General features: G+C 39.9%; 1 protein-coding gene across 4 annotated transcripts in view; it reads right to left on the minus strand.

Moving 5' to 3' along the window:
- Positions 1–17,476, minus strand: part of trps1 (trichorhinophalangeal syndrome I) — a 127,480-nt gene that overhangs the window by 33,511 nt on the left and 76,493 nt on the right. For all 4 annotated transcript variants that reach the window (XM_007564880.2, XM_016677928.1, XM_016677929.1 and 1 more), the window contains one exon: positions 14,633–15,404. In XM_007564880.2, coding sequence (XP_007564942.1) covers positions 14,633–15,404 — 772 coding nt within the window. The remainder of the gene's footprint in view (positions 1–14,632; positions 15,405–17,476) is intronic.

Below are 17,476 nucleotides of genomic sequence, written 5' to 3' on the forward strand. Positions count from 1 at the left end.
TAAAGCGCCCCCTGGTGGTTGAAGAAAAATCCACAGAAAAGCCACACCTGGCTACAAGCCGCATGGTTCAGAGTGTGGGGGAAAAGTAGCGGATTATAGTCCAAAAAAATACGGGAATGAGTTTTAATATCTACTTCTAAACAACTGTATCAATTTGGAAAGTTATACGGAAAACAGTCTCTTATTGTTGCTATTTATGATGGTCCACTTAAAAATGTGTCTTGTATCATAGTAAGCAAGATTACATTTTTTAATTATGTTACAACTATGAAATATGTGTTGATGTTATGACTGCCCCCAGGTGGCCAAGTTATTTTGGTTCCATCCTCTCCCTTTTGGCTGTTTTTTTTTTTTTCTGTTTAGCAGCCACATGTTTTATTTCATTATGCAAAGAACGGCATATGCCATCACATTCTGACAAGATTACACTGCTTGATCACATACTCTCCAAGTAAATTAATACAAACATCCATGATACGCACATAATACTTTATGAACTAAGCAAATTGGCTTGAAAATTGCATAGAATCTCAGCACCAGAAGGAATGAAATTACTGCAAGCTGCCCGACCCAGGGGTCCAAACAAGTATACAGCATAATTTTTCACACATTAAATATAAACTGTTTCTGCCATGGAAGTACCAATTTCTCCAATGAGGACATACACAACAACATTATTACAACATGTATAGGCCAACTGCGCAAGGTGGAAATAAGACAGAGCCTGTTGACACAGTAAATCGTGCAGACAGGATTTGGGCTTGCATCGCAGCATATTGTCATGACCGTGTTCATTCGCAGATATTAAATCCAACACGGTGGAAAAATCACCACTTTTTGCGGTTGCAGGTGTTACACGTCATCTGAACAGGTCCGGCAAAGAGCGTTTCTGACCAACAGTATCTACTTGACTTGTAAATGAGTCTACAACTAGAAAACTTTCAAATGAAACACTCTAAGGTCAGCACAGAAGGGGAAAAAAAACAACAAAAAAACTCCTCCACAAGACTTCAGTGTTATGCATCAAAACTATATCCAGCCTCAGAGGCTCTGGGGGCAAATGTGATTTACTGCTTAGTCTTGTTTACTGCAGAAACACTAGTCTTTACATTGGCCAAGTCGGCGTATGTGTGTGTGTGTGCACACTTTCAGACCTTATTAGGTTGTACTTGTGGCAATGCTTAACCCCACTCAGAGTTTGGCAGCTGCTCTCCTTTCTTGTTCTGTCTGCTTTTATTTTCTCTCAGTGTCTTTGCTCTCTTCCTCCCCTCCTCCTATCTTTGCCATCTCACTGCGCTTTATCTATTTGTAGCTTTTACTGTCGTCTCCACTGGTTCTTTACTTCTCTTCACTCTTTTTTTTGCTCATTACAGCTACAATCTTTTGTGGTAGGGTTCGGGATTAATTACTGTTATACGAAACAAAACTTGTACTAATGTCTTTTATCAGCTTAAGAGATTCCCAGTTGTTTGCATCAATAATTTTGCTTTAGAAGAGAAGAATATTTACCACTATGTTAAGTCATGCTTTTCTTTAATGATATGTTCCACCCATTAAGGGAACTGAGAATATTAATTGTTACAGTTCCTGCTGAATACAAGATTTAAGCTGTTTAACAAGCCATGGTCGTCATCTTTTTCTGCGTGCCCTCTTTATGATATGCTGCACATTTTTAATTGAGGTTGATCCAGACTGCAAGCAGATTATACAGGCAAGCATATTCTTGTAGATGAACCCAACTTGTACAGACGAAGAGCCCCTTTGGCCCATGAAGAATAGGTTAACTGTTTAAAAAAAAAAATCAAATGACACCCAAACCTCCTCAAGAAGCTGGTTTAGCCACCTTTCTGATATGAGCCTGGATGGCTGGATTGTGTCTTTGGCAGGCAGGACGTGACATCTGCTTTGTTTGCTTTTCTCCTTAAAATCAAGCTGAGACGCAGACTCATCTGATCACAGAACACGTGTCGTCTGTCCATCTGACATGAGCCCATGCCCACAGCAGTAGACAGCATTTCATGCAGAGATGTTCCGTGGTACCATTTTTGGATGAAGTGGCACATGGAGCTGAATGTCGATGGTTTTCCAAGGTGCCCCAGAGCTCATGTGGCTCCACTGGTCATGGCGACACAACGGTTTCTGATTCGGTAAAACGTCGCGTGAAATGTGTTCAACACGGCCCCATCAGAGCGTTATTCGAGATTCAATTAAATGCTCTAAAAATACTGAGATTCTTTTCTTCTTTAAATAGGTTAATTAGCATGTTTAAGTTTTGTGCTACACGTATAAAAAAACAAGAAACTTACACAAACTTTGGTTGATTATCAGCGACTGATAAAGATGACCTTTTTTGAATTATCCCAAGAAGAGTGCTCAATATTCAGCAGCAAGAAATATACCAAATGCTTGTTGATGGCTATTAAAAGTGTGTGGTCACAAGAGAGAAGTTGCTAACATTTCATTCAACATTAGTGGGAGTAAATGTGTTTATCTAGCTGCGTATAATTTTGATCGTCCGTAATAAATTGAAGGGTAATCAAACTACTAAGAACAGAAATATTACATTTAAAAAAAAATCCAGTATTTATTTCACTGTCAGTTATAGATTTACTGTCACCAGTACTGATAAAAATCACTGGCAGCACGGTGACACTCAGGACTGATGCTGATAGAGAGGAAGACTTGTTCTTAATCAGTGAGCCAGGGAAGATCAAAGCAACAACACCGGTCCAATTTCAGTGGAGACTTCTCCTCTAAAGCGGCTCTGATTATCTCCTGGACCTGAACCCAAAATGCATGAATTAGCGCTGGACTGGAAGTGGATCCTATCAGACTTGGCCAAGAAATAGGGAAAAGTATTTTGTTACAGCTGGAGAGATGGATCCTGGCTCCAACATTCCTGGGACAAGGGGAGATAACAGTGGTGCAGTTGTGTTGATCTAGTGTGAATGGACATATGTGGCCAGTTCCTGTGCTTCTCTGAAACAAGAAACATAAACACAGACTACAGTTACAGTCAGATGCTGGGTAAGTAGAACTATGTGCACTTTGTGGTATCTGATTAAAGCAAAGTTGTAAAGATTAAAAAAAAGAAAGAAAAAAACTCAAGGACATTTAAGCCCATTGGTCATTGATGGTGACACACACACGCACACACACACACACAGAGATACTCACAAATCATGCACGCAAGCATCTATTGTTTGGCTGCACCTGGTTTATAAGGAAACAGGATAGATGGGATTCTGGGACCTAACTTTGGGAACGTTTTTATCAGTGTGATTGAATAAGTGCGGACATCCATGTGACTGCTCGTCCACAGAAGCCAAACATCTGCAACAGCAATACAGCTGAACTAAAACGTAAAAAGCCCCTTTTTTTTTTATGCAGGTATTAATGGAGTGATTTGTACATTTTAAACTTTTGATTCCTTTTCCTGCAATGTATCATTTGCCTTATGTAACATTGTTTTCAGCATTAAATTATATGTACGCTTGACTGATTTCTTCTGGGTGCCTTTACAGTCAAAAGAATTACTTTTGAACTGCAAGTTGCTCGCAAACATGATTGATCCCAAAATAACACTAATAATGTCAACCATTATCATTAAGTGGATAATGTGATTGAATTTCACACATCATGTTGTATCTTCAAGTAAAATGTTAAAAAAAAAGCTTAATCTTTTCTTCTCTTGCTATTTTGGTTGCATTTAAGAAAGAAATACCAATATACTGAATTAACACCACCAATAAATTAATTATGATTTTCCACATTTGGTTAAAGCCCTGCTCACAAAATGAATGAATGAATGAATGAATGAATGAATGAATGAATGAATGAATGGATGGATGGAACTGAACAGGTCTTGAACAGTTGAAGCTGTGGTAAGTTGGTGCCGCTGTGCTGCACAGTCAGGCAGACACGGAGAATGGGAACAAAAGAGGAATGGTCTTGAGGGAAATTGAGTGTACAAGATGCATCATGCTAGTGGAGCAGAATCCTTAAACACGCTCGCACACACAGCAGCACACACTACTGTAGAATGCCTAATGAGTGAAGAGCCCACAGGGGACGAGCAGGGGGAGACAAGCGGAGAAAAGGGGAGGGGCTAAGTGTTGAGACAAACGGAAGGAGAGAACGCGATGCATCTTTCTCGAGCTTTCAACGCTTATCAAGCATGCATGGCATTATGTTTGGGTGTGTGTGTGTGTGTGTGTGTGTGAGTGTGAGTGTGAGTGTCTGCTATAGATTTGGGGCAGAATTTACGTTTCCACAGAGAGGACTGGAGAGGGAAAATCACACATGCACAAACACACCCTGGCAAAAAGTGATGAAGCTGAGCTGCATGCACTCATGCCCAGGGCAGAATTCCAACTTCACCACGAAGCCCTTCGGGCCACAAAGGTTGCCATGGCGCCGTCTCCTCCCAAACAAACTCTCTCCCTCTCTGGCTCGCTCACCTCTCACACGCATCAGAGCAGGGCGTGGCAAGACGTCCTCAGGTGAAGTGGATTAAAGCGTTAAAATGACTTCAACTAGACGGATTAACTAAAAGTTTAAATTCAAATATGATCTTATGTGTATTTAACCCGAATATGGAAAGCTTATACCGTTTTTAAAATGTACTGCAAGGGGAAATTACATTTCTGAGTGATGTCACAATTCCTCTTTGTCCATTTTACATAATTTGCACATTTTAGTGGCTCTTTAGGTATCCAAGACAATGTCTGAATTAAAATTAAGAAAATGAGGATTACTTTGAAGCACATAGTGGTGAAGGATCACGCTATGGTTGGTTATGTTAGTCCTAAAACTTGCCATTTTTAAACAATTGCAGACTTTTCCGGAATCTTAATTTTTTCCCATATTTAGGGAGGACAGCAAATGCATAAAAATAAAGCATTCTGTTTATAAATCCAGCTTTTCTCCTATGATATGGCTCTTGAGTAAAAGAAAAGTGCGCAGCAGGTCAGACCACAAAGCAAACTGGTCTCAGCCAGGAAAAGACTGATTGATGCAAAGGACAGATAGATGGGCAAAACACATTCACAACATGTATTCTTGTAATGATTTTATAGTTTTTATCATGCGTTTTACATCTTACTTAAAACTGATCCAGCTGAAAAAGTTGAAGGTGTGGAGAGTGAGGCTGATTCAGAGGCAATGATAGAGTAGAATTCATATTATCCTTTTTTTTGTTTTGTTTTGTTTTTTATCTTAGCCAACTCCACAAAGTGTTTAATAATGTCTGCCAACTGTGACAAAAGCAATCTGCATATTAGGGCGTTTTAAAAAGGAAGTGCATCCTCTGATAGTTGTGGGGTTTTAATCTACCCTAAAGCCGCTGAAAAGCCTGTCATCACAACAAAACTGAGATGTGTGCAAATTATGAAAGAATTTTAGGAGTTTATTTAAGTACTTAACCACTACAATACAGCAAGAAAAAAACTTTTTTTGAACAGTTTATTTTTTGGAAATTGTAAAATATTTTTCATAAATTCTGCACTTTTTCTCACATTTCAAGCCTGCAGTTTACAACTTGTGCTTCAGACATACGCCTAAATTGACTTCTTCTGCATAACTTAAACCAAATACAAATGACCTACTGTATTTAATTTAGCTTTTTTCAACTTCAAATGCATCAGGCTGCAAAAACCATAGGCCATAATTCATTTTCACCCAGTTTATAAAAACACTCATCGCTTTTGAGTTATTAAACAAACTATTTGTTTGATATTTCTAGTCATTTTATTTTTCCACAAACTCACTGAGAAATGACATCATACTTCTCGAAGCAAGGGAACTATTACTAACAATATTTTTCTCAGAATATCACTTTCAATGATCCAAAATAACAGTTTATGGAAACTTCGGGAACTGATGATCAGAATTAGACATTAGCTGCACAGCAAAAAAAAAAAATCTAATTAAATAAACTGACAGATACAACGGCTTGGAAGAAGCGGCACCCTGTAAAGATTTGGGCAGTTTACTAAACGTCATCGTTCCAAACCTGGAAAAAAATTTTGAGTTGTTTATGGTTACAGACATTCATTTTTATCCAGAGCATTTGAAAAAGTGACAGCCTATTGAATTTATATGAACCAACACTGTATTTTTTATTTTTTTTTCCCCCTATTACACACTGACAGATAAAAACGGAGAAAATGTGACCTGGAGCTATTTGTCAATCCATTTTCACCCATTTACTGGAAGCAGTTTTCCTTGAACTATTTACCATAGTTTTCTCCAACTGTTTTGGTCGTATTTGTCAAATTACATCAGTTACCATAACTGCCTGATTGTGTGAAAAAGTCAGAGATCAAAAGCAGAGATGCAGGAAGGAAAGGCCAGAAGGCAGAGGAAAAGGGGAAGGGAGGCAGGGATTTCAAATTGACTATTGGTCAGGGGTCAGATGGACATTTAATCTAACCAATCAGCTTCCTAATTACACAAGTGCTGCCAGATTGGTGTCTTTTATAAGTGTGCATGCATGTGTGTGTGTGTGCGTGTGTGTGTGTGTGGCTGGCTGGCGTTGCGTGTAGAGGTCTTGTTGTAGCAAAACGAACATCTGGCCTCAATATTGATTCCATGTGTGAGCACACACACTTTAAGTCTGTACGCATGTAAATGTGCGCGCACACACACGCGCACGCATGCACAGGTTGCAGTGAATGGCTCCTGCCTTACACAGCCACACAGAGAGCAAGAGATGGAAAAAGAAAAAGAAATACCCAAGGACTCAGCGACTCGATGTGCAAGTCAGGCCAGAAAAACAAATAAAAAAAATAAATAAAATAAAAAAAAACACATAAATGCATAAACGCATACACACACTTTCAATAGTGCGCGCGCGCGTGTGTGTGTGTGTGTGTGGAAGATGATTATAACAGTAATTGATGTAAACGTTTAAATTACAGCTAGGAGCTAAAATAACCACTGTGTTTTAGCGTTGCCATGTCAACATGATGAAAAACACCTGGCCTTTTCACTGGAGGGGAGGGTGGAACGTATGTGTCACTGCCGCCCAGACGAACCAATGAAACACAGTGTTTGTAAGTGACATGTGTCTGAGCAAATTAAATACTGTAAAAATAGAGATGTAATTTAACGGCCTGTTAGGCTGAAGCCAAAGTCATTACATGACATTACAAGGTAATACAGAATAAATAAGACTCAAAAGGTTTATTTCAACTGGGGTTTTTTTTAAAGCATTTTAGTGCTTTAAATGTCTGAATACTCCATCTGAATACCCTGTCTGAAAACTTTTAAAGGTTTTCCTTAATTTCTCTAAGCAGGGAAGGCATCAATAAGAGAATCAGCCAAATACGAATCCACAACCTCACAGGAAGAGTTTGTGGACAAGACAGCAATCAGTTCTGCTCCTCGCAAATCTGACCTGAACGGAGGAGAGGGCGACTGACGAAACGTAAATGTAGGAGCTCTCATCTGATGAGAATAAACTTAGATTTTTTTGCTCTACATGCAAAACCCATTATGTGGAGGAAAACTAGTACTGCACATCAACCTGAACACTCCACCCTTATGTTAAAACATGGTGATGGCAACATTAGGCTGTGGGAATGTTGTGGTTTGCATGGTAACAGCACCTTTTAATTATTTCATTAGTAAAAATAAATAAAATTATATATATATCTGAAACTATTCATCATTTTTCTTCCTGGTCACAGTTATGCACTACTTTTTTTTGGTTTGTCCAATAAAAATATCTAAAGAAAATTCATGGAAGTTTGACGTTCTCAGGAGATACCTAACATTTTACAGGGCAATATACATTCACAATGATGCAGAACAATATTAAAAGTCACAGAATAAAGACAAGAATATACAGATATTCATCAGACAACCAGATTCTGCCCTCAAGAGAGAATACTACCTGAACATTTCAGCACAAACTACTGAAATGCTTCCCCGGAAACCCAGGCGTCTACGTACATCTTCAAAGTTCTACGTTGTAACGATCTAGGCTCAGTGCTTTCACACTCAGATTTTAAGGAGTTTGTCTTTAGCAGGAGACGCATAAGGACTGCCCCGCCCTGCTTCCACAGAGTAACCCAAAATAAGAACCGCACTGACAAATCCCAGGATTTCAAAGTCAATTTTATGCACTTTTTTTTTACGGGTGATCCCACACTTTGGACTTTTAGAAGTTGCATGATGTGGCTAAAATGTTACTCAGACATGACCAGAAGTCTCCAGATCAGCTAATCTGGCAGTTCAAAGCATGTGTCAATGGAGAATTGTCATCATGAGCAAACAGGGGAAAGGAAAATAATCCTACCTTTAAGTTTTGTGAGACAAAGATGCCAAGCTGTCACCTTCCACGTATGCCTGTTTTGCATGTGTGGACTACCCGGAATTAGCCTAGATGTGGTTAAAATGGTGTAATTTATTTTCCAAGCCAAGCGTAATGTTCCTTGCAGACAATCAGACTGCTGTGGACTGTCACACGGCGTAAAGCCACACTGTCATGACACACGCTCTCTGATCTAGCAGATACACATAAAACTCTTCTACAAAGACAACACACACACACACACACACACACGGCACAAAAATTGCAGCAACCAGGTTTTCTATGACATTGAAAACAGGCTAACTCTGTTTTAGACACAAAAACACACCAAGACTGGGAAAAACATACTTAAACTTTTTCTCTCTTTTTTTTTTTTTTCCACCATGGCTGTGTTTATTTGAGTCTGTGTCATGATGGGAAATGTGACTACTACACAAACAAACTGAAAGGTCTGCAGCATACATCTTTGTCTCAGAGACTTTGAAAATGTGTGCTTAAGAGGAACAGGGCGAAAACCACCGTGCATCCCATTGCCACGCAGACTCCGACAGTCTAACAAGATGAGGTAAATAAAGTGTTCATATTTTTTTCCTCTGTAATAGATGAGAATCATCATCTATAGTCTTCAGGAAATCAGTATTTAAACTCAGGCTGATCTCACTTATGAAGCTGTTTTGATGCTTATTAGCCGGAGAGCGATTTGATGAATAGAAACGCGAGGTTCTGATGGAGTCGCGTCGTGCATGATATTTCTTTATGCAAATATGGCCAATATGAAAGGACACTAATTAAAAATGAAAAAAAGTAAAGAAACCACAAAGTCAAACGGTATGTGTTAACGTAACGGGTCTGGACCGAACTGAAAGTGACACAGTTAGGCGTTTTAAAAGCTCCAGAATTTAAGTAAAATGATTCCACTATTGCTACGAAAATATTTTCTTGTTTTAATTGCTACAAAAAATAGAACTACAGGCACTAATGCATAAAAAAAAATACATGATTCTCCCTTTAAGACAGTCTTCGTCAACTGAAACATTCTGTTGTTGTTGAACCATCATGACTACAGCAGCTAGATTGTGTTTAAATATTATGATTCATTCTCATCTTTTTATGGACTTTGCTGTTGAATAAAACAACAGAAATCTTAGTAATCTCTCAGCATGAATTATTAAATGGATAGTACTGTTTAAGAGCCTCAAGCCACCCACTGTTTCTTTAGACTTGTTTGCACTAAACCAAAACTTTCTCGCAAGTTACAAAAAACATATTTATGGTTAAGTACATTTAGCAAAAACTCGCATAACCCAAGATGGTGAGCAGTACTCATAAATAAATAAATTTAAGGGAAAAAAAGATAATCTGGTAGATGCATCTTTCTTTAGATGATCACCTAATTAAAATGCTGATCGGAGCATCTCTACTCTCCATAGTGGTTATCTTACATTTTCTTCAACAAAAAACAGACACAATCACAGATATATCACAGATTAGTATTTAAACACCATTAAATACTAATGGTGTTTAGTATTTAAATTTTAGGTTTACAAAAGAAGACGGCACCGACATTTTCACCATTATTAAACTTATCATGATGTGGTTAGATAGCATAAACATCATCAGATCACATTGACATCACATCTTTCATATACAAAAAAAATAAATAAATAAAATATGCACACATATAGAGACAAATAAAAACATAAGCTCTAATTTCCTGTAGCGGATATAAAGTGATGCCAAATTATCAGCACAGCAAATAAGTTAAATTTATACTCTAATTTCCTCCGCAAATACGCAGCCTCAGATGCGCTCACACACACACACACACACAGCCTCAGATGCGCTCACACACACACACTCAAATGCAAATGCACACAAATGGCATGTGATTAGGTGAAGGAGCAGCAGCGTGAGAACACATTCAGTTATCCAGACGCATGTGAGCCGTACAGAAGAAAAATAGGAAGCATCTGAATTAGAACTGAAAGAAACAGTCGCTGTCCACTAAACAAGGTTTAGCGGGATATTAAATGTGTTTCTTAATTTCTTCCGAGTGTCCGCTCCTTCTCGCTTTCTTTCTTGTGTTTTTCTTGCTTCTTTGCATTTTCCATTCCTTTTGCCGTACTTTACTTCGTTATGATCTTCACTGTCCTTTCTTTCAGAAAGAATCATCAGACAGAGTCTTGTGTGATTTTTTTTTTTCTGTAGCCTTCCTTCTTTTCCATTTCCTTTCTTTTTTCGCTTTGGTTCTTCCTCCCCTAGTTCTGCCCTTATTTGTGTTCTTCCTTCTATACATCCTTTTTTTTCTCTCTCTCCTTTCCTTTCCATTTTTAATGTGCATGTCTTTACTCTCAGTCTATGGTATCTGACTACATTAGGAACACATTACTATAAGAAGTAATATCCTGAAATTCATCCTCCTTGCCAACATCCATTTCGCGTACCTGCTGTCTCAGGAAATCTGGAATGTATCAGATAAACTCAATCTAATGTCGACTCACAGACGGTTTGGTACATCTGCACCTCTTCACATGTGTTTTCTTTCCATCTCCTCGCGGCTCTTAACCCTAAAGTCCACTGTGGCTCAAATGCCCGTCTCATTTCATTTATAAACTAAAAGGTTTCATTTTAACTTATTTTCTAAATCTGGCATGGTCTCAACTCTTCTCTCGTACAGTCAGTCAAACAACGAGAAAGCAAAATTTCACAAAGACAAAAACACTGTCCTCGTAATAAATCACTGGGACAACAAAGCCAGCAGCAGGCCATTGCCTCAGCCAGGCAACAGTGTGCAGCAATTAAACATCACACCTTTCAAAGAAAGTATTTCCCTCCCTCCGCAAAGCAAAACGCTGCACGTACCAGCATACACACACACACACACACACACACAGGTGAAGATTAAATCCGACTTGGGGTATTTGTTTCCACTTTTGTCTCTTTTTAATCTTTTACCACCCCAGTGGTAACTCCCCCCCCTTTGCATGGGGATATCACATCACATTTCCAAATGTCATTTTATATTTTGGACAGATTCACTTACATCGCATCAATTTCTTCTCTCTTGGGCCTCATTCAACCGGCTTTCTCCTCTGTGTCTGTGTGTATTAAGCTGCATACAGGATCAAACTTTTACTTACAAACCTTTATTCTTCTCTCATTTTGAGCAGCAATGATTCAACTCCAGCCTATTATGACGTCTAGAATGAATTGTGCCTGCATGAGGAAATCTGTGAAAACGTAGCATCGATATCTCTTGCTTCTCTTATTAAAATGTACATTTATTTATTTATTTTTTTTACTTCTCAGCTAAACAAATCAAAGGTCTGCGTTTATCTCTAATTAAATAAATTGAATCTTCTAGACGTGAAGCGCTCGGCAAGGACAGATGCAAGATAAGGATGTTGATTAAACTGCGCGTCTTTGTTGCACAGTCTGAATCAACCTCATCACTCATGCATTGCTTTAAGACTTTAAGCTGTACTGGTGCTGCAGGTAAAGATATGAGGAAAACACCAATTTCATCTTTCCTCACAGTAGTAAAATCTCACAAAGAAACATTTAGAAGAAACTCCACCTATAATCTGAGTGCACGGCGTACATAGGTTAAAATCCCATGTTTAAAGAAAACCAAAAAAAAACATCTAACTCCACACACTAATTTGCGTTCCAAACTGTTTCCATAAAAGAAGAGTCACTGAACAATTTTAACGTTTATTTTTTTTTAAGTCAGCGACTTTTGTATAGAGGAAGAAATACAATAAATAGTGGCATTTTGCACTCACCAGGTATCCATTAAAACTATCATGTGCCCACAAAGTTTGCAAGAGATGCCACTTTCACAATCACATATAATGAATATATGAATCTTCTGCATGCTACTGGGTCTTCAACTCAAACTGTGTGCTTTGAAATAAGTGTTGCAATTGGACCCAGCGTGAAACCAAAGATGAGTGTGTGGAAAAGAATCCCTCATGCCCAGTGTGAACTGCAGTGGAGGATCTGTGATGCTGTGGGCCATTTTCTCTCCCAAAGGCCCTCAGAACTTTGTCAGACTGCATTGCATCACAAAGTCTTTGACACAACAGGAAATTTAAAGCAAAAAAAAAAAAAAATCCCCTTACCTCAGCTAGATAATTAAAAATGAGTCGCCGCCGTGTTATTTAGCAGAATAATGATCCAAAACGCAGTTCCCACATCCAAGACTCTGGATGATGCAACAAAGATTGTCCCCAGAAGAACGGTTAAAGACTCGTCTCTTTCATGCACAAAACCTGGAGAAGATTAAACGCAACCAAAGGGGTTCTTGCACGTTATGAGCAGCAGGGTTTATTAACATTTTCTGCAATAATTCATTTTGTTTTTACTTCACACATCATATCGAGGAGCGACATTAAATCCAGCGGCTGCTGCATTATTCTAGAAAGTGCCACAAATGGATTGCTAGTTAATTAGCGCGCTCTCAGTATCTTTATCTCGGCCCTCCCTTTCATTCTCATGCATCTCTCTTTTATTTCAGTGTCACTCTCCCACTCCTTTGCAGGGACACACGGCCCCACCCACAGTAATGAGTAAACCTCCTGCTGCCCCACCCTGCCCAGACTGCCAAGTTGCTGCCAACACCTCAGACACACAAATACACATTTGCAGCAGGCCCCACCACAGCTTGTACAAAGAAGTCATAGACTCAACTGTCGCGCTCGTATGCGTATCCACACACACCGGTTCCACCCGTCTCCCACTTAATGCTGCCAGTATCAGTGCCCTGACACCACATATGCACACACACGCACGTATGCACACCCACACATATATATATATATAGAGAGAGAGAGAGAAAGAGAGAGAGAGAATAGTCTTTCTGATCTAATGTGATCAGTGCAAATAAGCTCTGTGGCGCTGGTGAACCACAAGCTACGCCTGCCAGTCCATGACATCACTGCAGAATGAAAAGCATTATGGTCCACAGAGTTGGGCGAAGGAAAGTGAGTGACAGGTGGGATTCATGGGAACAGTCGGTTAGCCACCCTCAGTTGCCAGGACGACAGGAAAGTTTCCCTGTGTTGTGAAGTTTAAAATTTGATTCAGAAGAGGAAGATGAATGTGGCTGATGGGAACGGGAAATGATGTCATGGAGGCATGTGCACAACAGATACGAGCGCACTCGTGCGAGAGGCTTTGCTGGCAAACATATTTTGCATAAACTGCAAATATGATTAGAGGCAAACAGATTAGGTTGTAGCAGCTCGCCACATGAGATCGACTCCACGCACTGGAATCAAAGGGAAGATGATTTGAGGATGAAAGTGTATTAAAAGAGGCATTTTGATAACTAGCGTTCCCAGCAGGAAGAATCCCAGGCTGAACTCTGAAAAGTCTCAGAGTGAACGAGACAAAGCTGACCTGTGAGCTTCCATAACAGAAATCAGTATTCACGATGACTTCCACAAGTATTCCTGCCCCTTTAACATCTTGACACCACTTAGCAATAGACTGAAATGGGATTTTGTGTGATAGAAATACTTAAAAATAGTGCATAATTATGAAGTGGTAGGAAAAGCATACTTTTTTTTTTTTACATACAAAAATATGAAAGGTGTGTTTATGTTTGGCTCTTCTCAATCACTACTTTATAAAACCAGCTTTGGTTTCAATTACCGTCTTTAGTCTCTTAGGGTACGTCTCCACCAGCTTTGTACATGTGAACATTTTTATTTGGCTTTTTCTTCAGCTTATGCGCTAAAAAAGTTCCACGTTAGGATGGTCACTTGCTGCATGTGTCCCAGTTATTTATCTCTGCCCTTCGTCATGTCCAGCTACTAATAAATAAAAACCTTAGAAAAGCTTCCCTGTCAGAAAAAAAGCATCTGCACAGCATGATGATCCCACTTCCATGTTTCAGAGTGATGTCGACTTCAAGATTATTTGCCACCAAATATAATGTTTTGCATCTACACCAGAGAGTTACGTTTTGATCTCATCTGACCGCTTTCATTTACACGTTTGCTGTGTTCCTGACACCATGACTCCATTTACTTACGAAATGTCTCATGAAATCAATTGTATTTAAGGGTTTCATAGAACAGAATAGCTAACGCACTTTGCAGATTTTTTTTGTAGAAATCATCCGAAATGTGAATAATTTTCCTTCCACCTCTGATTTCTGCATTTCTTTGTGCTGCTCTGTACCATAAACCCCCCGCCCCCACAAAACTTTTTTTTTTTTTTTTTTTTTTTTTCCCATTCAGGTTTGAAAAAACAGGAAAAGATTTAGCAAGGGACTCTGATAACGTGTGTGGTGCATGTTCTGCTTACTCTTAGCAGAGACTGGGATTCTTCTTTTGTGGCTCCTCCTTTCCCCTCCTGTGCTCCTGCACCTCCACTTCCACCTCCTCCACCTGGATACTGTTGTGAAGGTATCTGGCTCTGCTTCTCCCCACCTCCTCCTCCACCTGCAGTAGCTCCCCCTGGCCTCCCTCCTCCCAAAAACGTCTTGGTATCTCCCAAAAACGGCTTGGTGTCTGCCAGGTAAACCATGCCAGGCGAAGCCATGCCTCTCTTCTGCTGCGAGCCCTCGTGATTGGCTGAAACGAAAGAGAGGGAGAGCGGGGAGGGGAAAAGAGAGGGGCTCCCACCTCCTGCTCCTCTTTCTGCTACTCTCTCGGGCCCCATCCGCTCCTTGGGTACCCAGAGTAATCCGTGGGCCTGCTCACCTCCTCTTTCTCCCGGCCCTCTTGTCTCTCCGAGAGCCCAACCCTTCTCCCGTTCTCTTTCTTTCTCCTCCACTCCCTCGCTCTTTACTACACCGCCGGGCTCCTCTCTGCCGCCCTCCGCCAATCGTCCCTCAGGTGGAGCCAGAGAGTACAGAAGTCGTAGATCCCCCTTGCTCTCCTCTTTAATGGCCAAAGTCGAGGGGGCTGAGCAGCCATTGGCCGAAAGCGCCAGCGACGGTGTCATTAAGGTGGGCTGGGAGCCTAATGAGGGAGAGGCGTCTTGACAGTGGGCAGAATTAAAATGGTCGAGGAGGGCCGATGAATCGGGAGCGGTGAAGTCGCAGTGTCGGCAGCGGCAACACGCGTGGACACGCCTGGTAAGAAAGAAAAAGTATAAATCGTCATTTTCGGTTTGAATCAGAAAGCCAGATGATGACACTGAGAGTCATCGAAACTAGTAATGAGTCATCGCAGAAATACAATAATGTGACTGAAGGCAGCTCTGCAGACTTTGTTTTGTTTTCAGTTCAGACTCGGCTCATCTTTATGTCTACCCTTTTAAATAAGTAAAAGTCCCCGATTCACGCAGCTCCACGCCAGAACCGCTCATGGAACGAAGAAAATCCGCCCCCCGGAAATGAATAAATCAAAAGTGCATTTGGCCCTGCTTGATTTCCTCAGAGCACTCAGGTCTTGACTTTCAGGGAACTTGTGGCCAAAAAGTGACTCAGAGTTCCACTAAATCACCACGAATTACTCGAAAATGGTGAGGAGCATAAATGAATCTGAACATCGAGCACTGAATCAACTGACAACAAGCCACCTTCATTTCCTGCCGGGCCAACCCCTGAATGCTTCGCTATATTTCCAGAGCAAGACATCAGAGTACGTTTTCTTCCTGGCACAGGAAAAAAAAAAAAAAAAAAAAAAAAAAAACACATGCTGGGTGTTTCATGTGTGGGCCAGCAAGAAAAAAAAAAAAAAATCAATGAATCACCTTTAACACATACCTACACCCACACAAACTCAGACCATGGGCAGCTAATTTACATTTACTTGACATGAGCCGTACTACCCAATAACCTTTATGTACTGTATGTTTTTTTATAGAAAGGGAATACTGAGAATGTTTATGCATTACTTCGATTATTCACCTCTTTGATTTTTTTTTTGTTTTTTTTTTAAGGAAATTGTTTTCATATTAACTCTGAATGTTTTGACAATATAAACATTTACACAACATCGCACTCCATTTTATTGTGTTGCCATTTTTGAGGTGGACCAACATAAAAGCAGAATACTTACGAAGTCGGAAAACTCTACACGGCTTTTACAGTTTTACAAATAAAATCTGAAAAGTGTGGCTGGATTTGCATGTAGAACCTTTGAATCTATGCCGTTTCCCTGACATTACAGGTGCAGAAATTTGGAGTTATTTGTTAAAACTGTTCTGCACACATTGAGACAAAAAACTCAGTCAGACTGGATGCTGGGCATCTAAACATCAATTTTCCAGTCTGGTCAAATATTCTCAGTGACATGAGCATTTAAACTTTGGCTGGTCTATTCAAACACAAAGATGCTTCATTGTCCTACCAGGAGCCAAACTTCAGTTTCAGTACTCTGAATGAGTTTTCTTGAAGGAATGACCCCATACTTAGATTGTGCTTTTCTTTAAATACTAGCAACACTAGATGGTTGGGACGTCTCTCTCTAACTGAATCCCTGATTCGTCTGCTGTGTCCATGAAGCTGTGTGTTCACCAACACATCCAAGGCATTCACAGAGCGTATGGAGGCTCTGTTTACTAGGTGACTTTTAAAGACAATTACTTGTGCTGGGTTTTATTTAAAACCCAGCAAATAAAACCCAACTCCTTCCCAGAAAATGCCATCATTTTCCTTCCACTTCACTATTTGGCACTTCTATCTCCTGAAATTTCTGAAAATTACACAGGAGCTTGTTAATCCAAAAATAAAAAAATAAAATAAATGAAAATTCAAGGGTACGTGTACTTTTTGGAAAGCTTTTAAAGTAATCTGAAAATATCTTGTGCTATCTTGTCGAGGTTCTACTGTTTTGGCAGACGAGTCATGTTGAAACAAAGCTTCTCTTGCTCAGGTTGTCACCCATCAGCAGTGATCTGCTAAACACTGGCTATTGCATTCACTTGGCTTTTTCTCAACAGCAGCTTCTTATTGATGCCCCGCAGTGTGAGTATTTTACAACAGCAGGATATACAGTAAGTATGCCAAAAATGTCAATGAGAGCAGAAAAACAACCTCTATGTAGAGAAGACACTCACACAGCAAGAAATAAATCAATGAAATTAAACAAAAAAAGAAAAGAAAAGAAAAAGCACAAATATGAGTACCACCGTATTTTCCGCACTATAAGGCGCACCGGATTATAAGGCGCACCTTCAATGAATGGCCTATTTTAGGAC

This window comes from Poecilia formosa, unplaced genomic scaffold, assembly GCF_000485575.1.
Source record: "Poecilia formosa unplaced genomic scaffold, Poecilia_formosa-5.1.2 Scaffold169, whole genome shotgun sequence".
In the NCBI taxonomy this organism is placed as follows: Eukaryota; Metazoa; Chordata; class Actinopteri; order Cyprinodontiformes; family Poeciliidae; genus Poecilia; species Poecilia formosa.